At 41.0% G+C, this 26,932-nt stretch overlaps 1 protein-coding gene across 5 annotated transcripts in view; it reads left to right on the top strand.

Moving 5' to 3' along the window:
- anks1b (ankyrin repeat and sterile alpha motif domain containing 1B) overlaps positions 1–26,932 on the top strand; it is a 274,591-nt gene that overhangs the window by 198,630 nt on the left and 49,029 nt on the right. For all 5 annotated transcript variants that reach the window (XM_063460710.1, XM_063460713.1, XM_063460709.1 and 2 more), the window contains 5 exons: positions 7,919–8,568; positions 9,144–9,266; positions 12,102–12,171; positions 14,991–15,097; positions 26,342–26,440. In XM_063460710.1, the coding sequence (XP_063316780.1) occupies positions 7,919–8,568; positions 9,144–9,266; positions 12,102–12,171; positions 14,991–15,097; positions 26,342–26,440 (1,049 nt within the window). The remainder of the gene's footprint in view (positions 1–7,918; positions 8,569–9,143; positions 9,267–12,101; positions 12,172–14,990; positions 15,098–26,341; positions 26,441–26,932) is intronic.

Below are 26,932 nucleotides of genomic sequence, written 5' to 3'. Positions count from 1 at the left end.
ACAGTACCATTCAGATGGGGGAGGGGTTTGCTCGCCTAGTCTAAAACTAACCTAATGTAAGCTTAGTACCCAAGGCTCCGGGAGCTGATAATGATTTATCCAGGCCTGTGGCTCAGTCTTTAATCTCAGGAATGACTGACAGTTCAGATATTACTCTGTAGTTTTTAATAACAGTCAGTGCGGTGCCACATGAGATGGAGCAATGAACGCAACGCTATCAGATGTTGGGATCGTTTCCCAGCCCCTCCTGCTACCTCGCACACAGAAAGAAAAACACCCCATTGTATGAGAAGATGGCGAGTTTGTGCGACCGTCTGCATACACGTCCACTGTCCCTTGTAGAGATTAGTCAACAAAATAAGATGTGTTGAGACCTCTCGCCGCACCTTTTTTTGACCTGTCTGTGTAAGAATCAATAATGAAAAAGGCTTTATTAGGTTTCTGATAGAGTTTGTAGTAGAAACTCAACTTGTAGTGGACTGCTCCGATACTGTGTAGATTGGCCGAATTTATTATGATAGATCAAGCCTTACTCTCATTTTCTGCAGTTTTGATATATAACCTCCAGCCCTGTATCCTTACCCTTTCATTTCTCTCCCTCACCCCTCCTCCCTCGATCATTCAATCCTTCATTCTGTCACTCCCTTATTTCTCTAGCCGCTTTCACACACTCTGTCTGCCTGTCAGTCACTGGTCTGTGCCCCTAGCCTTCCCCCTCACTTTACACCAGCCTCGCTGCCATTTGTCAACCTTTCTTCTGTGTTTTGGTTAGTTGTTTTATTGCGACAGTATGCCTGTGCGTTACTCATTTGCCTTTCTTTTTAAAATGTGTTTTCTATTCGATAACCTCCCTCAACCTCTCTACCGCATATCTCCATCTCCATCTTCTGCAATTCATTTTTCACCTTTTCAGCCTCGTGCTCTAGGTTTTTTTTTCCCTTTCAGTGCTGGCCTGCAAACTGTTATACCTCAATGAAAGAATATTGTCTTGCCTCTTTGTCAAGCTACGCTGAGTCTTCCAGCTGTTTCAGCTTTAACTAGATTTATTTACTGTAGAGAGGGTTTAATTTAGACCGGTGTTGCATTACACACCACTGTGGAATTGAATCTTACTTCTATAAAGTGATTACTTGCAAGAGAATATTCATTTAAGGAGGAACGCTTACTTTTACTTACTAATATGAGCTGGTGAAAGGAAAAAGTTTTCAAATTCGATATGATGTTAGTAGCTCTAAGCAGGTTTTGAGTTTGCGGTGTGCACACAGTGAATAAGCAATGAATTTAGGGAACACTCAAAATTGTCAGTGTGCACACTAAAAACACTTGACTTCTGAGTGCGCTGCTAATGCATGCACGATACACCGCTGAACATTACAACCCACTGCAATTGGGCTTGAAGAGGATCTTAGGAAACAAAAATATTCCTTTTTATTTGCAAAGATTAATTTGGAGTCCTATTCGGTTGGTTGCTCGTGCATGTGTACCTCTTTTTAATGAGATTATCTGATGTCATAGCAGGAAAAGCACAGGTGTAACTAATGATGCTAATTTATACCACTTCCAGATCTTTGAAGGAGGCTCAGAGTCATACCCGACGGGGTTCCCTCGTTGAAACAGAGCCATTGTTAGTGTTATTAGTTAAGCCTGTGTTTTTTCTGCTATAACAAGCTGTTCAGAAACTGAATCATTAATATCATTAATATCTTCTCTTCACTCATCACCTGTCAGTTTTAGATTAGAGCAGGGTACCAAAGAGGTCTCAAAATTTGATAGCAGATACACTGCCTGGCCCAAAAAAAGTCACCACCAAAAAAAAGGTCACACTCTAATATTTCATTGGACCACCTTTAGCTTTGATTATGACACGTAATCGCTGTGGCATTGTTTCGATAAGCTTCTGTAATGTCACAAGATTTATTTCCAACCAGTGTTGCATTAAACTTTCACTAAGAACTTGCGTTGATGATGGAAGCATCTGACCACTGTGCAAAGCCTTCTCCAGCACATCCCAAATATTCTCAATGGGGCTAAGGTCTGGACACTGTGGTGGCCAATCCATGTGTGAAAATGATGTCTCATGCTCCCAGAACCACTCTTTTACAATTTGAGCCTGATGAATCCTGGCATTGTCATCTTGGAATATGCCTGTGCCATCAGGGAAGAAAAAACCCATTGATGGAATAACCTGGTCCTTCAGTATAGTCAGCTTACCTCATTCTTGGAGCACATACTGTTGCTGAACCTAGACCTGACCAACTGCAGCAACCCCAGATGATAGCACTGCCCTCACAGGCTTGTACAGTAGGCACTAGGCATGATGGGTGCATCACTTCATCTGCCTCTCTCCTTAGCCTGATGCACCCATCACTCTGGAACAGGGTAAATCTGGACTCAACAGACCACATGACCTTCTTCCATTGCCCTAGAGTCCAATCTTTATGCTCCCTAGCAAATTGAAGCCTTTTTTTTCCGGTTTGCCTCACTGACTAGTGGTTGTCTTATGGCTACACAGCTGTTCGGTCCCAATCCCTTGAGTTCCCATTGCATTGTGCGTGTGGAAATCACTATTAAACATAGCCCTGAGTTCTACTGTTGTTTTTCTACGATTTGATTTCACCAAAACTTTAAGTGATCGCTGATCGTGATCATTCAGGATTTTTCTTCCTGGAAGATGATGTGTCCCCACTATCCTTTCACTTTTTAATAATGCGTTGGACAGTTCTCAACCCAATTTTAGTAGTTTCTGCAATCTCTTTAGATGTTTTCTCTGCTTGATGCATGCCAATGATTTTACCCTTCTCAAACACACTAACATCTTTTCCACAACCACGAGATGTGTCTTTCGACATGATTGTTTATGAAATGAGAAGCAACTCATTGCACCAGTTGACAAATAACGTGTTGCCAGCTGAAAGATAATCACCTATGCACCTATAAGAGGCTCGTACCTATTTGCTTAGTTAAATCCAGGTGGCGATTTGTTTTTTGGTCAGGCAGTGTACTATCCAGTGTTTCCCGTGATGCAGCTGCTTCGGAGAGACGGGTAGCTCACATACCCCTACTGACCACCCACCACCCCCATGCTCAGTGTTAGCTACAGTAGGTTGACAATTTGTCATCAACTTGAGTAACTCTGTCCTCTCCTCTCACTGGCTGTCCTCTGCTATTGTGCTCCCTGTTCCACTCTGACCCGCCACCCACACACTGACAACATAGCAGGGCAACCCAAAAACAACAACAACAACAAAAAAACAAGCTATTGCTAAATTTCTACCTGAAACGAAATCAGCTGAGGTTTTTTGCTCATCAAAGACTGTTGAGAAATTCCGCTGACCATCTGTCCCTCCACAGTCCCACAAGGATTGCTACTCCTTTCATAGTACTGCTAAGCTTTTAAAGGACCTTTAACATAGTGATCACCTAATGGGTCTTCTTCTTCGTTCTACAGGCACTCAAGAATCACTCCTCCTTCCAGAGTATTTAGTGAAATGGGATTCATTTGTCCTGGATGTGAGCGTCTATGAGCTACCTTAACTTCTCAGTGGGTTTTCCGTCTCATTAGTTTGTGTAATATGGCTAAACAATGACAAGAAAATGTACTTTTTTATGTACTTTTAACATTACAATAACATGTGACTTGCGATGGATTATGAGCCAGATGAACAACTTTAAAATAACTCATTACTGGTCCATATGATGTCTGCTACATTCTGTAAATATGTGTATGTTCTAAAGAATAATTAACCCAATGCAAACTGTTTATAGTGCTCCAGAAAATGTTGGCTGTACGCAGAAAATCAGTGCTGCAAGCCCAAAGCATTTGAACTTTCAGGAAGTGCTATCCCCAAGCAGCTACATTTTGAGGTGGGAAAGGGATTTTCCTAGAAGTAAATTAAAGCTCTCAGACACTGCGGGTAAGTTACAACACAAAAATAACATGGTTAGGTTTAGTTTACACTTAAAACATTGAGGTTACCTGGAGGTTACCTGGTTTCATCAGTAAGCACATGACTACAGTGGAGGTGATGTGGTTGTGCTTACCACAGCAACAATAATATTGTTGTCTGCCTGGAGCAGGAACTGCTAATTCCCTTGTTCCAGTGTTTTGTTGATCTACTCCAGCCTTCTCCTTACCAGACGTTGACAAATTTAACATTTTCTGCTGATTTGTTGGCTATAAAAATCTATAATGAATTTATTTGGATTCTCTCCCAGCTATCTTGAACATTTAGTGTGCATATTGACATCTTCCATTAAGCTTAATTTAGTCACTACTCAGTCCTAATAGATAATACACTCAATACCGCTTTTGAATAAGAATTGTGTTGAATTGGGCTACAACCTGTAGGACGTGCTGGGCAGCTATAACACTAAAGAACTCCGATAAATGAAAAGTAGTAGCATTTACGTAACGTGCACTACATACAGTAAATACAGCTCTATTTCTCTCCCTCTCTATTTTTTGCTTATTCTCTATGGAAAAATAGAAGGACGCGCACAAGTGAAGACTTTTAGTGTTTAAAAAGTCGGTCAGCAGCAGCCTTTACTGTTGGCATTTAGTTCTAATTATGACAAATCTGTATTTATTGCACAAACATTTACATTGCTGCTGCTGTTTGCTTTCAGTTGAAGATTAGTTCCTGGGCTGTCCCGTTGCATGCCACAACTTGTGTGTATTTGTGTGTTTTCATACTAGTGTCGCAATAAAAAGCAGGTATGCAGTGATGCAGCTGCTGTTTCGCCCTGCGATTCTTAGATATTGGCTGTACTTAAGCGAGGGCAGGGTGCACACAGTTTGACGGCTCTTTAGTTAGAGCTGAAACTAGCCTTGGATCTCCAGGTAAGAAACGCACACACGGACACACACAGCCTTACTCAAAGACACAGAGGATGGTGAGTGAAGACTGGACACTCAGGAATGGATAAGTAATGAAGGTGAAAACAACTCAGAGGGGGAATCTATCGATTGTTTGCAGGAGAAGAAGAAGAAAGAAAAGCATAGTTAGCTGCCTGTTAGACGTATTTGTCTATTTATACTTAAAATAAATTTTTATGGAAAATTTTTTATAGAACTTTTCTTCTATTTTTTCTTCAAATCAAAAATCTGCTCAGGTTTTTTTTTTTTTGTTTGTTTGTTTGTTTTCTGTCTCGATAAACAACTTGCTGATTTGATTGCCGTGTTTATCCACTGTACACTTTTCCCCTCGTTCTCCTGGAGGTCAAAGACACTCAGCTGCCCGATGACTGCGAGAGATGCTGGCGCTCGCTGTTGCCATAGCTACTGGTAGACTCACCTGTTGCCAACTGTTTTCATTTTTATTACAAAGAGAGGAAGTGAAGGGAGCAAAAGAAATTCATAACAGGGTTGAGAAAAGCACGTACAGACAGAAAAGAGAGGGGAGAATGATCTTAATGATGCCTTTTAAGGGCCAATTCAGTTACTGCATCTCATGTGATTATTCTGACACATAATTTACAATAGATACATTTATGTTTTATGTTGTAAGCATTCACTGTGTGTGAGATAGTGATAAGAGATGGCTACGCCTATGGGGAATGACTCGCTTTTGGAGCCTCCCTCAGAAAGACCATTCAGAGTACTTCTTCTTATGGATGCTTCTACTCGGTCAAAGTAACACAGTGTGGACAATGAGAGAGAAATATTAAGATCAGAGGTCAGGGGGATTACTAATCTTTTGGCTACTTTGTCCCATTTATCCTGAAAAATGATGGGGCTTAATCATCCGAAATGCTTTCAGTTGTGTAAGAAATAATGACATTTTCAGTAGATGCAATACTCAAGGATGAGTCATGGTTTCATCCCTCATTACCTGAAATGTGGATGGGTGTGTTTTGCGGTGCAGTCAAAATGAAACACATTTACAAAGAAATGTCTGTGTTTGAGGGGTTGCATTAATAATGTTTTTAGAAGAACTGAATCATCTCCTGTTTCAATCATAGTGAGCAATTTTAGTTGGTAACTTTATGGGGGGGGTCCTTAGACAAAAACAGCCAGCTAATGCTTTCTTTCCTCTTTCTCTTCTTTCTCTTTCTTTCTCTTCTTGCGTCATGCAGTTGTTGCATATTGATGTGTGGCTTGTTGTGCAGAAGACAGTCAGAGAATGCTTGCAAAAACTGGCTGACAAACCGAGACATTGACTGTCTGTTTGTGTGGGTCGAGGATGTGGCTGGCAGCGGGGGTATGCAGTCAAATGATTGTAAATTCAGTGTGTGTGGGCCAGTGAGGGTACATGCCATTATTCCAGTGACAGTTTTGATTACAAGAGTGTAAAATTTTTCTATTTGTTCAAGCAACTGTATTTCACTGTTAAGAGTTATTAGGTGTGTGTGTTTATGTGTGAGGAAAAAAAAATACTTCATCAATCAATGGTCAGACTGTTTCCTTGGCCTGGTGCACAATCTTAACACAAAGTGACAGATAAGGGAACGAAAGGAGGGTCGGGGCTCGACTAAGACGAGAAATAAACCCTTTTTCTTACCAGTATTATAGTTTAATCAGGAAATGAATGGAAAACAAAATCTGATTTTAGAAACCTGCCTTGGATGCAAAGCAGTGAAATCAGTTGTTTTTATTGTTTTTTTTTTTCCCCTCAAAAAATGGGAATTAGGTGCAGCAATTACGGTACATAAAAGTACATAAGTGATACAGTTTATAAGGGGAAAACAGAATCTGTACAATTCTAATGAGCTTGAAAGTCAGTATTTGGTATGACTTTATTCGTCAACACAGCCCGAACTTTCTTAGGCAGCTTTCTTGTCATTTCTTTAAGCAGTCTTCAGGAATAGTTCTCCAGACATTCAAAGCTCTTCCTTGGATGTTGACTGTTTTTTGTTTCATTCCCTGTAAAGATGATCCCACACTGCTTCAATAATGTTGAGGTCTGGGCTCTATGGAGGCCAGTCCATGACTGATTGTGTTGCGTGTTTTTCTATACGGGTATGCTTTTACTGCATTTGCAGTAATGAAGTAATTGCCAGTCAGATGCTTGGTGGATGTCAAAGTCTGTTATTTTCACAGTGGGTGTAAAAACATGAAAGATGGATTATAGTTCCTCGGTATTAATAGTAAAGTCAGTGCAGGGGCGGAGCAGCTCCTTTCTAACCTGAGAAATTAACTAACTAGTTTTTGTTGATTCTAAGCCTCTCCTTTGCTACACTCTCATATTTAGTGTAAGATTTGTCATGAGTCTGAGAATGTGGCAGTTCTGGTGAAATTACATTTTTCCTAATGAGCGTATCTTTTTAAAGAACATGTAAACATACATGACTTAAGTTGTAACTAATGGAGATGTAATTATAAGCATTCACTGATACAATAATAGTCAAGTATGAATAGAACGCGCGCGCGCGCGCACACACGCACACACACACATAAAGAGTCAGAAGCAGCTTTCAGAAGCTTCTTTCCAACTGCTGCACACAGACAGAGTGAGTGGACGTCTAAAAGCATCCCCTGAAAAATTAAAATAAAATAAAAAATACTCAAACCACATCGATGGTCTGAGAATATCTGTCTGGATGAGTTCATGCATACATGTAAGTTCAGATGCACAAGCATGCCATTTGCACCCACACAGTGAAGGCGCAGAGGTGCCAAATGCAAGTCTGGAGCCCTGTTACTCCTCTGAGAAACAAACAGCTCTTCTACAAGGGAAGCAGAAGATGCATTACCCCGTTCTTATCTTCCTGTTTGCAGCTAGTGTAGTTTTTACTTTTCTTTCTCTTTCTGTTATTTAATGAGTACTTTATTCTATACTTGCTGTCTTGTATTCTTGGAATAAATTCATTCATTTGTATCATTGTTTGGGCATTTGACTCAAATACAATGCACATGCTTAGGTTAATTTGTTTGAGTTAATGGTAATCACATTTTTTTGTGCATGTGTCCTGTCTGCAGACGACATCCCTTATCAGCGAGACCCGACTCCTCCTCCTCTCTGCTTGTCCTCCAAATCAAACGCTCTGTCACAGGACCACAGGAAAAGCCACATCCCAGAGGAGTTTGCAGGCCTGCTTCATGGATCTTCTCCAGCCTGTGAACCCCCCGATACACCTTACCACCTTTACAGCCCCAAATCCTTTAAAAATACAGATGTCCAGAGCAACTTTCTGCAGACCCCGGAGTTCAGCATTGTGATCGGCGGAGGAGCCAATCAGGTCTTCTCCCGGCCAGGGAGTGAGTCATCCTCTCAGAGGTTAGCCAACGACACTCGAAAGCCACAGGTTGTGTACCGGACTATTTTCCACACCAAGGTCAACCAGGACCAGGCTCAACCCAGGAACTGTGAACAGGTAGATCTGCCTCGTGGATGGTCTACCCTGAGCCACCCACCCTCTTGTTCCTCTGGTCAAAACGGAGAAGTTGCAGATTTACGGGGAAGCCAGACAGGAGCGACATCCAAAGACAGTTCACCTGGCATTGGCTACGAAGAAAGGGCTTGCACCCTTGGGAGGATGAGGTCCATGCCACGCAGTGTGTTGGACCTGCAGCTTTCGAAATCTCTTTCCAAGTCTGATTCTAACCTAGTGGCAGTGTCTCCCATACAGGTAAGTTCTCGCTACCTTAAAAGTATCATTCTCTATGCAGCCAGAGCACTAAAAAGAACATGAATTCTGACATTTAGAGCCCTAAATTAATAAGAGTTTTTCTTTTTAAGTGTTTCTGAGAATTCATTTGACATCATAAGTAAAACTTCACTCTTTTTAAACGTCTACACAAGCAAAGAAGTCTCCAGTATTGTTGTACTGAGCACAAATGCAAATATCGTAAATATTCGCTTATATAAAAACAATTTGCATCTTGCTGTGTCATGTGACTTCATAAACAGAGCAGAAACCAGTCCAGCCAATTGGATAACTCATCAATCTGGGTCACAATGTTCTCTGCCGCAGCACATTTTATGAGACTTCTGTAATTCATTGTAAATAAATCATGAGCTAAATACATAATCTGTTTGATGAAAATAGTGCCATTACAGCTGAAAGTTTGATGAGCACTGAATGGACTTATTTTCAGTTTTAGTTGTTCATATTTTTAAGGTTAAATATTTGGCAACTTTTGCATCTCGTATTTGTGCAGTAATTAAACACAAAGTGTTTTGTTTTGGGGGTTTTTCTTACAGGAAGAGCACAGCTGGGGGTCTGGATCACGGGGCCAGGGCCCTGGAAGTCCGAGCCCACGTGAAGGCGCCAGCCCGGAGGGGAGATTGGAGAGAACGCCGTCTTTCACTGCTGAGTGGGAAGAGGTAAGAAGACAGTTTTCCTGACATGCACAGCTTATCACCCAACATTTAGCATCAATTGCAACATTAAAGAAGAAGCCAAGTTGTCAGTACCTCTGCTCTGACACTGCATTTATTTTGGTGGTAAAATGGATTAAATCCATCGTGCTTTGTCAAAGTGAACCGTCTCGGCAGGAAACAGTTGAAAACTCCGTACCCACAGCAGTGAGCTGCTTCAATTTTTCCGCCCTTTGAAATACACGCGGTTACTACAGTGCAGAAGGAGCCCAAGTGCTAATTTAACATGCTCACATATTGATTTTGTTCCTGTAACCAGCGATGAAGCTGCAGGGAAGACCCACGTATCTGAGAGAAGGCAGTTTCTAGTTTCTATTAAAGAGCTGAGGTCCAGGGTGCTGCATGCTTTGGTCTTGGTGTGTTTGTGCCCGGGGTTCTTTCGATATTAAAGGGTCTCTGACACAGATGTGATGCATTGACTGGACACCACTCTTTGGTGGTGTCCAGTCTTCCACTCACTCTTCACGCCTCAGAAAAAAGCACTCGTTGCACCCTGACACACCCAGAAAATGAAAAACCAAGTTTTGCAAAAAAGCAAGTTCCATCACACGTAATCATGGGGATGCCTTAATTAGTCTCTCTATTTTTAAAGTAACGCTAATGCATGTCAGTGGAAGTCCATTTGTGCGTGCCTTTCCACATTTGCATGCACATGTTCATTAATTCCTCCACGCAGCTCATGACTTCCTGATGATGATGAATTGCCATATGGAATTTTCCACAGTTCTCATATTTCTTTTTCTGGATAATTGCATGCTGCGTGAGGAAGAGATAAGGTTAGATTGGCCCCGGGGAAATTTAAGGTTGGTAAACAGGGATTTCAGAGGAAAAAATAACAAAGCTGCTCTATATCTATCACATGCTCAGGAAAGTGTTGCATTATTGAGAAGAGAGGAGTGGCAAGGGACATTCCATAACAGTCAGTGATTTTGCTGGTTTATACAAAAATGATGGGGTTTTTTGGTTTTTCTTGGTCAAAGTCAAAACTCAAAGTGACCCTGATTAGTCTCTTAATCTGAATTTGAAATGGTACATTTCCTATCTAGTCAACGAAACATGGGTTGCGTTAGTTTTACTTTGTAGGGGAGCTAAAATGTCGAGCTCAAGTACTCCAGAGATCTGCTGCAGATCTAGTAAATGGGTCTGATCATATTTGGAATTAGTACCTGCAAAGTATTTGACATTTCTTCAAAGGTAACCCTTCTATCCCTGCTTTGAATGGCTGTGCATCATTATGGTAGATCGGCTAGAACTTGCATTGTGCAGATGATGATGAACTTGCAAGAAAAGATGCTGGAACATCTTGACAAAGCATTGCCCCAGCTTTATTATGGAGATCAGCACAAAAAAGCTCATAACCAACAATATCCAAGGTATCAACTTAGATTTCAAAGTCAGTGGGATAAGACAGCAAATGGTGAAGACCTTCAAGTATCTTGGTTCCATCATGTTAGTTGAAGGCTTAAAACTTTAGATTTTGGTAAAGACAGCAGCTGAAATACCAAGATTTAAGACCATTAGCTAAGTTTACACTTGTTTGTTCCTGCCACCTTATTTCAAATTCCAACGTTCAGAGTTCGACATATCATCCCACAATATACATGTTTAACTATATACAAGTCTGCACTCATATACATTATACAATATACACATAAAACAATTTAAGCTCACAAACCAAAACAACAAACTACACTTTTACATTGGCTAAACACCCTGTGATTATCTGTATGTGCTCCAAAATTCACCTGCTGTGCTTCCTGTTGTCTAACTTTCTGTACGCCTGTGAAAAATGGACCCTCATGACAGGACTCCAAAGACGTATTCTGGCATTACAGATAATATAGTCCATGACTGATGTGTTATATAATATAGTGTCAAATTTTAATTGGTCCATCACCTGGTGATCTTCTTCTTTGTTGTTTAACGACGATTCAAAACATCTCAGGCACTTCTGTGCAGATTGGCTTTGATGTCTTGATACTGGGGTGGATGAATGGATTCGACTTGACCCAAACCAACTGCTTTTAGACTTTTTAGACCTACAGATTATCTCCCTGCCAATATTGTCTTACTGCATTTAAATAGTTGTAGTTGTACAAGTCATTTTTTTCTTCTTTTTTTTTAAAAATAATGTATCATTAACAGCATTTTCGATTCATTAGCTTTACTTCAAAATAAAGTTGTTTAGAAAAATGTCACATCAGCTTTAAATCAGCTTTAAATCTACCACTCTGAGTCTTGATTTATTGCTTGCATTTGCATTGGTGCTTGGTGTGTAGTGACATATGCAGAAATTACTTTCAGTTTATCCCATTACAAAGACCACCTTCATGGTCTGTCAGCTTGTAAACAGCATTTGAATTTGTCAGACCTGACTCCTTAAACATTCGGGCTTCTCTGACCTCTGAGCCAGCGGTGCTGAAACGTAGATGGATGTGCAGGTTGCATAGTTAAGTGGTTATCAGCAGGTCCAGGGTTGAGGATGATCATTTTACTGCTAGTAGTCAGACACTAATGAAGCCACACCAGCTCTCTCCAATCCAGTCTTCTCCTTTCATCTCTGCTCTGGTGTCTTTAAATTTCCCGTTCCTCCATGCTTTTCCAATTCACAGGGGGAATGACTGGCATTGAGCATGCAGGCTGGCGTAATGATCATGCTACGTGACACTCGAATCTAGAAATAGGGGTTAGCCTTATTACTGGGAAATGACTTTTCCTTGCACACGCTGTACATCTCTCTAACTGAGATTCTCCCTCACTCTCTTTCTCTGATCTGATCAGATTGACAAGATTATGAGCTCCATTGGGGCAGGAATAAGCAGTGGATTGGACATCAAGGATGATACCTCAGGTAAGCTACACACGGGCATGTATGAGTGAGTGTGTGTGAATCTGACTTTAAGGGCAAGTCATGCGTATCAATTAAATTTTTAGTCATATGCTCATATGTTGGGCACCATTTTTCCATAGTATGATAGTATTGCACTTAACATAGCAGTTGCTGAGTAATTAAGAGATTATGACAAGTTAGAATCTGAGCTTTGTTACTACCAAACCTTGGGTAATGAGATAAATTAGCAGTGTTGGAGTAACTTGATACTTTAAAAAAATTACTTACTAATTTGCTTATTTACTTCTGAGAATGGAATTTCCTACGCTATTCATTACTTTACTTTTGTGTTATTCTTTAATATGCCCTCTAATGCATTTCCATAGTCCCATACACCGACACAAGTCCCTACCCTACAGTAATAAGGACACACAATCTTTCTTTTGAACAGAAAGCCAACAACACAAAGCAATGCTGAAAACCAGCCCAAAGCGACTTTGAAACGAGTGCCTCTTGAAGTTCAGGCTCTGGCTGCCGGACTGGGTTCAGCATACAATCAGTTCTTTGCTAGCTTTGTGTCAACATTATAATGCAGTATGGACACAGTTTGCACTTTACCATCATGCTCTGGTGCTTTCTCTGTTGCTGTGGTAAAAATATACTCACAGCCTGCTGGATAGGTCTTTGCCTCAGTTTTTGCCAGCAAATTTCCAGTGTTTTGCTAATATGCTATTAAGCACTAATTAGCAGGTATGTGTATTTGTGTTGCACATCTACAGTGAATCACTGCAGATTGCTAACAAAGCTTGTTAACAGTTACTTAGAACCCCATTTTCACTTTGGGTTCCAAAAAAACACAAAATGTGTATGCTTTAAGTTAGTGCTTCAAAAACCAAAGGGTGGCTACAACCATCATGGATATATGGTCTATATTGTGTGTGCTTTTAACAGGAAATGTTTGCAAAATAATGTGCTGTACCCCCTGGTGGTAAAGTGCCATTCACACAACATTATACTTTGCATAGATCTTTTAGAAAAAGGTTTCTTTAAGCTTATTGATCGCATTAAAAACACATTATTTGTAATTGAAATAATGGGTGTTAATGATGAATTAGCAACTGCCACAGATCTTATAGGAGCTCAGCTCTTACTGGGTCCGACATGGAACTGGAACTGGAACTGAAGCATTGACCCTGTCAGCTAGACCCATTATAGGAAACAAAAGAGAGACCCCACATGTGGTCAATTTTGAAATAATGAGGGGAAAGTGACAGCATAGCTGTTCAGATAAGAAGTCACTTAAAATAGTCATGTTAAACCTGCATTTTTTAAAAAATATTATTATCTTTTTGGATTTGTAAAATCTATATAGGTTGTAAATGGAATATTAGAGAGAGGTGGAATTGCAAGGAAATATTAAAATTTGAATAATTGATTTCCTGTTTTATTTTCAGCTAAGAAGCTTTTTTATATTGTTGATAGAAATGGTGGCCAAAACTATGAAATTAAGACTGCCGTTGTTAATTTAAGAATTTATCTGATTAGCATGTGGGTGGTTTTGTAAGTGATCTTGTGTGGTTCTTACAGGAAAAATTTAACTTTTTTTCTGCACAGAAAAGCACTGTTTTTGCCAGTTTCCTCACCTGCATACCTTGACGTCTCCACTAGTCATCTCTATTTACTGCATTCATCCCCCTTTCCCTGTATTAAGTCCCCCATCCTCCACCTCCTGATCCTCTCTCTCTCTCTTTTCATCTGTGAATGCAAAGCTGCTTTTATCCATGGTTACCACAGAGAGAAATCCAGTTTATGCCACACCAGTTCTTCCCACCAACAACATATACAAAGCACCGTGCGCACACACACACAGGCGTGTGTGTATATTTATGGCCACATGGATACAGTCAGCATGGTGCTGGTATGAGCGGTCGGCAGCTCAGCTCGCAGACAAAGAAGCTGAAGATGTTGCAAGGACTATTATCAGCAGTGCGAGCCAGATATATGTAGAGCAGCAGAGAGAGAGCAGGGTGATGATCGACACTGAGAGAAGACGGAGACTGGAGGTAGACAGGGGAAAGTGAGCGAGGGAGAGAGAGAGTGAGCGAGCGAGACTGAGAGAGTGAGGGAACGAAGGAGGAAAGCAGTGCTCTCGGAAAAGAGAGAGAGACAGAGAGAGAGGAGGCTGCAGAAGCATACAGATGAGAGTGGGAGTACTTGATAAAGAGAAATCTACAACGCGGGCAGCTCTCTCTCTTTTTCTCTCTCTGAAACACGCACACACACACATTTGCGTGCACACACGCACACAAGCTCCGGGGAGCAGCCAAGCGAGCGCAACAGCTGAAAAGAAGCTGCTGCTGTGCTGTGCACGACAAACACACAGTCGATTTTGCTTGCGGATCTATACCTCCAGTCTTATCCATCACCCATTTCTGGCAGGATTTAACCTCCATGACAGAAGCTTTTTTCTGGATACAACTTCAGCCCTCAGCTCCTTCCCATCTTTCCTCCTGCTGGATTCAGAGAAAGAAGCGTCTGGACGTCTTAACCTCCACTTTTACCTGCTTGCACCCTTGCATGCTGACCCCCTTCATACTCACCATGCCCCTTGCCTAGCCTCCTTTTCTTCCCCCCTTTCCCCCCTCTACCTGCCCTCCCTTCATCTTTGTTGTCTTGCTGCCTTGCCAAAAGACTCTTCAAAAGCATGGCGGGCTCCTTCGACAGCCACTTTGCCCGCCACAACATGATGTGGCAGTGCCAGCTGTCTCAGCCGGACTGCCGCTGCTACCGCGTGGATGGCTACTCCCTACTGAAACGTTTGCCCCTCCACCCCCTTATAGGTCCCCGCTGCCCGCTGCAGTCTGTGGGCCAGTGGCTAGACTCCATCGGCCTGGTCCAGTACGAGAACCACCTGCTGGCCAATGGATTTGACAACGTCCAGTTTATGGTGAGTGTTTTCATTGTGTTTTGGGGGAAAAGAAAGCTTCTTCAAGCTTTCTCTGCTCCTCGAGCTCATCATGTCATTGTTTTCTGTGCAGGGATTTGCATGACCAGCATGTTTCCTCCATCACTCTGATTTTTTAGTTTGAATTTATTGAATTTCCCCTTTTTTTGTATCATCTTCTCTCTCTTTCTTTCATTCTTCCCTTCCCATCATTACTGCCTCTCCCATCTGATGCCATGTGAGGTCCTCCTACGCACAGAAATCCTACACCACATTTCTGCCACAGCAAAAAATCCAGCTCCAGCATCATGCTGCACACATACGTGCTCATGCTGCAATAAAAATGCATGCTGAAATCACAGTTGTTTTACGGTTTTTGCACGCATCTGCTTGCACACAGAGGAAAAACTGTGCACACAACCACCTGTAGCCTGCGGATCGGGATCCAAACTGATCGTCTCCTCTAGTTTATGCAATCCTTAATCTTAATCAGTGACGTAGGAAGAGAAACTCGCTAGGTCATTTTGGACATTCTTTTGATGTTGCATGTGCGTGTTAGTGGGAAAGATATCCACGGAAGAGGGAGGGATGAGCAGGAAAGTAGGAAATGAAAACAAGGAGAGAAAGCAGTAGAGAAGCGATGACGCTCGATCAAGAAAAACTGCAGCAGAAGCAGAAAGATGGGAGACAAAGCAGAGAGATGCTGACTGGATGTCTTCCTCTTCAGTTGGAGATTATTATTATTAATAATCTCCAACTGAAGGGGGGGCGATATCTCAAAAATGGCAGATATAAGGGGGTTTGAGGGTTTATCCAGTTCTCTAATTCTGGTTGACTTGCAGCTTCTTATTTTCTCCTGACTTCTTGACATCCAGAAGAGAGAATGCAGATAAATGTTGATGTTTCTGACATCAGGTCAACCACCAGGGTATGCATGGATCACCATAAGTATTTATGGATGCATGTAAGCCTGTGTGAGCGTTCTGGTCCTACACTCAGTGTGACCTGCATCTGTTCCTTTAGTTACCCTGGCAACAGGATGAAATCACACCATCTCTCTGTTGTGTGTTTCTCCCACACGTGGTCACAGTTTATCTTGTGGTTAAAGTATTTAATACAGATTAAATGGTTTTTAAGCATTAGGTGTATCTGGGCCGTCTAAGATAAAGCATTAAACATGGTGATAATTGCAGTGCACTGTGTCTTCAAAATATACAATTCTACCCATTAGAGAGAGCATAAGTTTCCCCTTTTTTCTGAGTCACATGAATTCAGTTCAGTTTTATTTGTATAGCACTAGTTCACAACAACAGTTAGCTCAATGTATGTTGCACTGTGAGGTAAAGACTCAACAATGTTAGAAAGAGACCCTCAAAAATTGGGTGCTCTATAAGCAGGGAGGAAGAACTTCATTTTAGCAGGAAGAGACCTTTTGCAGAACGAGTCTAAAAGAGGGGCACTCATCTGCTGTGACCAGTTTAGCTATGAGGCCTAAGTTGTTCATAGTCTTTCTATGCTCCTCTTTTCAAAATGCAGGAGAAAGGAGGCATAATCAAAGACATAGACATATAAACCCATGCAGAGTGAAAAAAGTCCATAATTGCAGGTCCCCTAGCAGTCTTAATATATAGCAACATATCTAAGGCATGGTTCAGGGTCGACAGAGCATCCTTAAGTATAAGATTGATCAAAAAGTAAAGTTTTCAGCATCACAAGTAGAAATGGTGCTCATCTCCTGAACCCACTGGACGGGAGCCAGATAACTGAAGGCTTGGACTTCCTAAAAACCATGAGTAAGCCTGCGCTCTGAGAATGAAGTACAATATCGGGATGGAGAAAGACAGAAATTCCAAATTTTCTTAAGCTGGTAACTGTTGAGAACACATGCAGTTTTAGAGAACTTCTTGGTCTTAGTTTGATCTAGTTAGCCATTCTCGAAAGTCAGCCCAAGTTGCAAGTTAAAACCTGGAGCACTTTCATTGTTACTGTGTCAGGGTGGCTGAAACGGTACCATTGTTGTCTTGTGTACTTAGGGGATGCATCAATGCAGTGATGATGGCAAGATAGCAGATAATATTTCCTAATGAAGCTCAACATATAAAGCATACTTGAATTTTTTATTGGCATACAGATTCATTCAGAAGTATTATCTCCAACTATCATTTAATAAGATATTTATCTAAAACCAACCTGCCATCTGGAGTTTCAGCACAACTTCTAATTTTAATTGGAAATTTATATAAATCCATTTTCTCATAATGAATTGAGTTTCATGGGTGTCTGCAGAACATTACATTATTTTTCTGTTTACATCCTCCTTTGGTAAGTTAATGAGCAGAAGGTAGGAGTCACTGCAGCAGCTGTTAGTGTCCAGGCAACTGTTAACGTCACACATAGGCTGTTCACAGCTTTTTGTTTTGTTTTTTTGAGCTCACATGTATTTTTTTAAGCCTGTGGCTGTGCACCACCATTTATGTATCTGGATTACTCTCATGTGGACCTAGTTTATTGTCAATAACATTGTTTCTGAGAGACTCTGGGATTATCTGTTTTCCTGGCTTTACTCCCTCCATCCCATCACCCCTCTTTAAAAACGTATTCTCAATAGCTCAAATGTCTCCTCTGAAACGCCTTTAGATACAATTAATATTGAAAAGAGCTAAGATGAAGCTGCCTCGCAAACATCAGAGTAACTTCAAAGTCTCTTTTTCTAAATGGCGCTTTTCTGCGGGTGTTAAAGTTTCACTGGTGTCCCCCATGCTGAGTAGAGTTTGTAACTCCTTTTATGCTTTTTAACAGTCATGACTAAACAAGAAGGCTGCTAATGTTTTTCAACCTAGAGGGGGAAAAAATCAGTGTCCACCACAAATTGATATTAATGCGATTTAGGCACAGGCTACAGGCATTGTGTCGGGCGAGAGCAGCTCTTTTTTTATTGTTGACTGGGTTCTTGAACGAGAGCTTTGTGCCACATTCATTTCACTCAGTATGGGAAATCGAATGGCGTGGATGATTCAAACCACGACTCTGCTTATTACAAAATAAAAGCTTTTTTTTTTCCTTCCCGTTTCAAGGCCAGTTCATTTGTACAGCTGATTGGTTTGCAAATTAATTTGCCCTCGAGTTTGATCTGCGTCAGTGCATAACTGTGAAAGGCCCCATGTGGTGTGCAAGAATATATACATCTATATAGACATGAATACTGTTTAAGTATGGGCCTTCCAATCTACCATTATCATTTACTGCTAATAGGGGTCATAAGTGTGGGTGTGTCCGGGCACCTTAACCACCCAGTAGAGGACGAGTGCTTCCGGATTGATGGACAAATGGCGAGGAGTAGAACGGTCGTTATGGACACAGAATTTTATACGAAGGACACTGGATAGAGGCTAATCACATCCACTTCAGTGACCGTTCATGTTTGGAAAATTTAAAGGCAGAGAGACATGCAAGAGCACGGAGACAGACAGACAGAGGCTGACTCACGTTAGCTGTTTCTGTTTGGATCCAAACAGGCCCTCATGTCTTGTCTTGCACTTTGACTTGCTGAATGAGCTACTAAGCGATTCTTCATTAAGATATTTGTTGGTAGCTTAACCTCTTACGCTCGCTATCGCCTGTCGTAAAATCTTCTTCAGTGTTTTTTTTTTTTTTTAATTAAAACAATTATTACTTATTTAATTCCTGTATACTTGACACTAATTTTGTGGTATTCTGCAGCTTAATAAACAATAAGCCTTACTGTATATATGTCCACGTATCAGTACAAATTCCCGTTCTAATTTAAAGGACATACCCTAAATCTTTGTTTCATTATTGAAGGATTAGAGCAAACAGTAAAGTTGTCAGGAAAACACACCCCAAAGTTCACTTCATATGATGCAACAAATGATGCTACAAGACTGTTCATCTCTAGTTTGTTAATGCGAAAAATCTCTTACGTTAGCGAGTTGCAATAGCAGGAGCTTTGCAGAGGTTTCATAGTGCTTGCAACCTGCATAGTTTTCTTCCTTTACGCTTATCATGTCCTTTCTTGCATATCATCTCTTGTGAAAAGTTGCAGATTACTCTGGTGTTTTTGTCCTTTTTATTATTGGGGCAATTGCACCATTTCCTTCTTTCAAACTCTCGATCATTTAGAAAATTAAATGACTTCTGTAATGCAAGAGTACAGTAACGTGATCACAGAGGGAAGGATCACGTCCAGAGGGAGTTTTGAAAGAATGTTGGAAAGCAATGACAAAACGGTCAAATAGAGAGTAAATAATGTCCTTACAACAATGAACCATTTATTAAACCTTGTGCTAAAAATTCTCACCTGGAACTGTACCAAATTTCATGCGACAGAAACTAAGCACAACACATGCTGCATCTGCTGTAGTCCTAGCAGCATGCGGTGGCCTCTTCCATAAATGTGCTACACTTCAAAAAATAGTGCTGGTTGCATTTTTCATAACAGATACTGGACCCTGGTACAGGCGGCAGACAGGGTGTAACAAGAGCATATATTTGAATAGATTTTCAGATAGTGGCCACCTGGCAAATGTATGTAGTCACTCTCTGTTTACCTCCTCTGATCTGTTTTTTTTTTCCTCCTACCCTTTTTTAAAATAGTTTTTTTAGGTGCTCATCTGCATACATTATCCAGTTGCTTTTTTGCCGCTAGGCAGGTAATGTACAGCGGGTGTTTCTGGGCTTTCTCACAAAAAATAGCTGCCTCCTGAGTCTGGAAGTTATGCCGATGAGTGCAGGGAACCTAAATGGTCAAGATGTGTGCTGTGAAGCTAAAACAAGGAGACAAAAGACGATAAAATGCTTCATAAAACTGAAGGGCACTGTAGAGTCTGTGATATTACCGCTCCCTAGTTGTTCATCATGGCGAGCAGCAGCCTTTCATATGTTTTCTAAGATGCAAATGCATCTAGTGAGAGAAGAATTGAAAGCAAAGCTACGTCATATTTATGGGATCACTGGAGCGAGAAGCCCATTCTTCTTGTTTAGCCCTCTAACTGCAGTCACATTGTCCCAGCTAATACTCATTACAATCAAACCCACACACACACACTGCATGCCAGCACATATATATGCTCAGAATATCCGAATGAATAGAGGATAGTGAAGAAAGCTGATTTTTTTTTAAAGCACAGTTGTGATAGAAAATAGTAGAGAATTCCTACTAAGTGCCACATAAACTGGTTATCAGTGGACTGTAGAGGCACTGAGATACACACACTAATACAAAAGAATGCCATGTGCAGTGAAACCTCCTTAATCATGATGCTTTTTATTTAGTTTCATTCAACACAGTGAAATAAAAGAAGGATAAAAGACTCCAGAGCTGCAGAAGAATGAGGCCGCAGTGAAAGAAATGGAGAGGTAAAGCATTATGTATAATAAAGAAACAGCAGCTGAATTAGAAAAAAAGCATGCAAAGCTAGCAGAATTAATTTGACCCTGAGCTTCTCCTCATAGTGAAGTTAGGAAACAACAGCATTAGAAATAACACAATCTCAGTATTCATATTTCATAAGGTGGTTACATTTAATACAGCTTATGAAGGGATTTATTCTGGAACCGAAATTCTTCAAACTGCTGCAAAGTTGTAGAAACTTAAGTCACTGCCTCTTCACACGGGAGAAGGCGATAAATCTAAGAGCAACAACTTTTGTAAAGAAACCAAAGGGAATATGAATTACAGACTAAAAGTGCAAGTGAGGACAGAGAAGAGAGGGTTTGAATAGTAAGTAAGAGAGAGGCAACAAAATAATGAGGAAAGAGGAACTCTTCTGAAATAAGCGGCGCAACAGAGAATCGCAAAGAGAGCAGATCCGAGGGATGAACACAGGCATGGAAAGAACAGAGAGAGAGAGAGCAAAGAGACACAGTAGGTCGAGCATGATTTGTAGCACACGCCCGGGCCTGTTGGCGCCGATAATGGCCGTCGCTACTATCGGTTTTTGCTCCATCTCTAATCTCAGCCTCAACCCCCTGCTACTGCACATGAATTTTAATTTCTGCATTTAGAGATTTTGCCCTCTCTGGCACAGTTGTTAAGCGGCGTGGTCTAAGTATCACAAAATAACTGCGGGCTATGGCAATTGTATCAACTCTGTGGATGCTAAAAACCTCCATAATGGATTATTAGAGCTCATACCAGTCCTGCATATCAATTTATAAGATAAAAACTATGTTTACCTCCAGAATACAAGATAAACAGCAGAAGCAGGAGGAGGAAAAGCACAACACCGTCATTAGTTGCTTTCACTTATTTCTGCTGGCTGTTGTGTTCATCTATTCATGTGATAATTGATCCCATGATTTATCACGCGCACTTGGAAGTGGTAGCCATACTGTAGGGCAAACATAATGTTCAGACAAAGAGAAACAGGACAAAATAGGTTTGGAGAGAGAAAGAACAAACATTGAGGAACCCCATCTCTCTGCATCAGGAGCCCAACAGGGAGCAATTAGTCATGCCTTTGAATTCCCCCCCCCAATCTACTCTGCTCCGACTCTCAGAGTCATTACTCTGCTGTGAAGTTGTAGCATTGTGGCTCCAACACCAGCCCCTCTCTGTGCTCTATTAATCAGCCTGGGAGCTGATCTATGAACTGCACTCTTCTTCTTCCCACAGAGGTCCCTTCATACAAGTAGGTGAAGACATTGTGGAAGCCAAGGTTTAGCCACAGAATGAGCCCGATCATCTGCTGCAATAGTTTTCACAGCCAGGTACAGTGACAGGCAGGTGGACCAGCCACACCGGTCACTTTTCATGGGCATTTATTTAGTTTAATGTGGGCTTTCCAAGGCTCTAAAGTAATTCATCTGATCGCATTATGTCATTTTCAGGAGGTATTTCTTTGCAACCTGCATATTTCATCTGGATCTTTCAAAGGTTGAACACAAAGCAGAAGTAGGCTCACTCAGAGATCTAGAGGTAATCAGATTACAAAAGGGAATTCAGTACTGGATTTATTGGGGATAAAATGGCAAAATCCCACTCTTAATTTCAAAAGCTTTAAATGAATTCTTATACAATAATACTGTAATAAAACTACTGTTCTTTGAAAGGTCCTAAATTCATCCAATTTTTCAAAATGGACCAATCTACCTCACAGCTACACACCTTTAAAGTCTGCTAACTACATCATATAAGATATTATATTATCTGTTTTTATATGATCTGCTCTTCAGTTGTTTTTTAGACTGTGGTGTAAACAAAATGGATAGAGATTTCATTTTATTGAGGCAAAAACAAAACATCATGACTTCACATTTTATTATTAAAACATGCATCGCATTGCTGTTTAGTGCAATTATGCCAGCCACACCTAGAGGAGCTCCTCAGTCATGGACCTCTATGGCTACGTTCACACTGCAGGCGAAAGCGCATCAAATCCGATTTTTTTGACCCTATGCGACCCATATCCGATCATGGTATGACAGTGTGAACGGCACAAATCCGATATTTTCAAATCCGATCTGGGTCACTTTCGTATGTGGTCCTGAATCCGATACATATCCGATGTTTTAGAAAGCGACTGCTGTGTGAACGGTTAAGTCGCATTAAATCCGTCTTTTGCGTCACTGACACAAGACAGACGCCAATTATCAGCGCCCGAGAAGCGCCCGATAGGACATCGCGAACGATTTCTTGCCATCCGGTGAAACTGTTGGGAAGACCACGTTGGAGAAACGTGAACATTTTATTTGTACAGTATTTTCTGCAGATTCTGACAGAAATCTGCAACTATCCTTTGAAGCACCGCTCCTCTAAAACAGCAATAAGGATCATTATTAGGTCATCTACATTATTATGTAAATAACAAAATAACTTAAAGCAAAAATGTGGAAAAATAAAGTCCGAAGTCTTTATATTAAGGGCAATCAGTCAAACAATATTGTTTGCTCTGGGTCTAAACAGAGCGAGTTGTGTGTGACATCTTCTTTTGCGCATGCGGGCCGCTTTGAGCGTTCACACTGGAGAGCGTTTGATGTCGCATTTTATTTGTAGTGTGAACAAGCAGACAAAAAAATCGGATTTGACCAAAAAATCGGATTTGATCAAAAAATCGGAATTGAGCATTAAGACCTGCAGTGTGAACGTAGCCTATGCCACGAAGCTGCTGGTGCATAGTTCTCTTTGCTGATGTGACCACGCTCTGTAGCTTTCCATGGTCTGCCGCTCTGTGGCTGAGCTAAAAGTGCTTCCACTTTACAATAATACCACTTAGAGTTGATTGTTGAATATCTAGAGGGGAAGACATTTCACAAAGTGACTTGTTACAATGGTGGCATCCTATTACAGCACCGTGCTCCAATTCAGCGAGCTCTTTAGTACGACATAATCTTTCACAAATGCTGGTAGAAGCAGACTGCCTGGCTAGCGGGTGTATTGGAAGGTTAAGAGGTGCGACTCTGTACTTTTGTCCAAGCACAATCTAGCTTTGAAATTGCTCAAGAGACTCTGTAAAAGTTTGCTCATTACCCTTTAAAATTGGTTCTTGAAGCCTGGAGCTGGAGTTCGGGATGTGTTCCTGCTTAGCAATCGTAGAGGTGGAAACAGCCAACTCCAGAGTGTCTTTTAATGCTACTTACAAAATGGCACCCACCTGTTATTTAACTCACCAAAGCCCCTGATATGCATTATACAAGTTCACAACAGCAGCTCAGCTGCTGCACCAAAAGATTCAAATCTCTTAAAACAGACACATTGATCTTTTAGTTCTAACTCCAGCACTGCTTCCTCGTTTCATTAATACAGCCTCTCACATTTCGTTCCACTTTTCTTTCATAGTTTTCTTCCTTGCCAGTTTTTTTTTTACACTGCACCTGTTCAAAGCCATTACGCCGAGCGTACATGTCTAACACGGAGTCAAATTCACTTTAGCATATACAGACCTGAGCGCTGCAGTAGTCACCGTGCAGTGCTTTTCCTGGGAAGCCATTTAAAATTCAGCATGCAGAACGCTGCTTCCTTCTTAAATGCAAATACAAGCAGATGCAATTAGCAGATACACAGCTGGACGCAGAATGGCGTAGGAAACTGCGTGAGAGAGCCATAAAGAGCAGCATGTTTCATGCATGACTGCAGAAACTCTTCAGGAAGCTGCAGTGAAAACTAAACTGCAGCAATGGCATACCTAGAATGAAAATGTCACAGCCAGGGAGCAAAATGTCCTTTTTGAGGGCAGAGTGTTCCCTGCATCGATCTCTACGCAGAAATGAAATAAGATGGAAGAAAACAGCAGCTATCTGGTATCTGCCTGTGTTCTTTTTTTCCTTCTTATCTTCTGTGTTATTAGTTAGCGCTTATTAGTTTGACATAAAGGAGATGTGGAGGGAATGACAAGTGTAATCCTTCAGTCCTGCTACCACAGAGTGCGCGCTGTCCGTGTGTGCTGGGAGTGTATGGATGGCCCTGAGACTGCCTGCAGGCTGCGTACACAGTCCCTCTCTTCTCCCATTTTCTTTGCCATCATTTTGATGATTACCTTTCTTTACTTTTCACTTCTGTCACAATCTGTATTTCTGACCATATTTCTGGCTGAGTCGCTGCTTCTCGGTGCTACAGCTGTCTGCCTGCACACCGCATCTCTTCTTTCCTGTAATTATCTGTCTGCATGAAGACTCCCTCTCTGTCTCTCTAGCGGGAGAATGACTGATAGCTCTCTTATGGCTTCCCATTGGATTAATTAAAGGTGAGGCTGTATGATACCCATATAGGCTCTTGTTAGTCTTAAAAAAAGACCATCGTACTGCTGTCTGCCACTCTCTGTTGGTTGTGGAAAATCTCTTTTTCTTTGTTGTGTTTCCTATGATATTTTTTCCTCACAGCTAATGAAATCTTAATGCAATATTATCTGAGGAATAAACTCGATTTATTAATGTTATGGTCTAAAAACAGTTTTCAAAGGTAAACTACAGCAGCTATATGTGGCATTCTTATTAGTGTGGTATTAATTCTCCAGATAATATAAATCTACACATTAGCACATTAGCTTCATATGGCTATCTTGTTACAAACCTGTAGTTAAAACATTCTCATATCAATGTAGAAAAGAAGAGGGAGCAAGATAGAAGTGTTGATATAAGACTGCAAATCTAAGAGGTGTGATGATTCAAAGAGAGACGTACCTGTGGACTTGGATGTTCTCATATATTCTAACTCATAATATCTGCTATAAATAAGATGATACTGAGATTTTTAAACTCAGATTTTACCATCATTACCCCACCTTATTAAACCAAATGCACACTCTGTGTCAGAGAGTTACAAAACTTAAGAAAACTTGATGAGTTTGCAAATAGGATTTTATTACTTAATGAAACGAGGAGAAAACTGCAACGAGGTAACACGTTTATTTTTTTTCTCCCACCACTGGGGGAAAAATATCATCCATAAAATTTGGGTGTTATTATCTCAAAATGTCAAGTTAATTATCTCAACGTTTTGACTTGGTACATCAAACTTCGAAAGTAACTCATAAATGAGAAGATAACTTGAAACATTTAGTTATTAAGTCAGAATTCTGAAATAATAACTTGAAATTTCGACTTGGTCCTGCCTGGCAACAAGCTCCCATAGAAAGCGGAGGAAAATCCAGATATCTGAAACTAAACAGAGCAGGGATGTAGAGTCTACCTGAGTTGCAGCTTAAACTTGCACAGACATTTTTCGAACATCAACACTGGACAATATTAAAGATGAATTGCTCCCCCCACATGTAACGCATAAAAGCAGATGCGTTCTTACTAACGGAAATGCTAAATGTGCTTGGGTAAAGGATGCAGGAAGGCAGGGACTTGTCTGGCCAGCTTGCTGGGTATTTACAGGACAATTACATGCACTGTCCTGAAATAGACATTACACAGACTTTGCACTTGGAAGCTGGCAGCGTAAAGACCACCTAATGTCAGATCTGAAAGATGTGGACCTTTGTGTTCTTGCATGCAGCTCCATCGGGTAATGTCTAGAAGAAACCACATTGTATTTATGTTAGAATAATGAGTTGTGGTGCATTGCCAATGCGCTGTACACGAAAGCTGCTGATAGTGCTAACTTTTATTAGAAGCAGTGCTAAACGGGGTCAGGCTATAAGTACCAGAAGCGAAGCGTTTCACACTGAAAAGAAATTTGACACGTGGCTCTTCTGTTGTTTTGCAAAGCAGTTATCTGTAGTGGAGCCTTGTTGGTTTGTGCTGTAACCTGTTTTGAAACCCTGTGTGTTATTTGGTGTTTTACAGGGCAGCAATGTGGTGGAGGACCAAGACCTGCTGGAAATTGGAATCCTCAACTCGGCCCACAGACAACGTCTCCTGCAGGCCATACGGCTCTTGCCCAGGGTCAGCGCTGCAAATAGTAACACTATCACACAAGAATACCACAGAGTCTACAAAGTGGATAATTTAGTCAGTCTGGACTGGGTTTATTGCAGTATCCATCTCAATGAAGTTATATAAATTCATGACCAATTGAAGGAGAGAATCTTGAGCCGGCCTGTACTCAGTCCTTTTTGTTTCATATAAAATTCAGCAAATCTTCTGCTACATCTGTTTCCGTGTGATATAACTCTCTGTGGGTGGCTGGGTATCTCTCTGCATGTTCTGCTCAACACTTCAACAAGATGCCAAGTAGAGGCATGCAGAGAAAGGTGCACCAAGCCACATTATCACAGCTTTGAAAGCACATAAAATTAAATGATGCGAGAAACTGCTAAATCCATACCTTCTCGCATCTGCAAAATGCACTCAATAAAAACATATCGACACGCTTTAAGCCGACATTTGCTGCAGAAAAGAGACCGGAAGTTGATTATTTTTTTTTTAAAGGCTGCT

Source organism: Pelmatolapia mariae, linkage group LG17 (assembly GCF_036321145.2).
Source record: "Pelmatolapia mariae isolate MD_Pm_ZW linkage group LG17, Pm_UMD_F_2, whole genome shotgun sequence".
In the NCBI taxonomy this organism is placed as follows: domain Eukaryota; kingdom Metazoa; phylum Chordata; class Actinopteri; order Cichliformes; family Cichlidae; genus Pelmatolapia; species Pelmatolapia mariae.
Note: the sequence above shows the minus strand (reverse complement) of the source record. Positions and strands in the feature narration are given on the sequence as shown.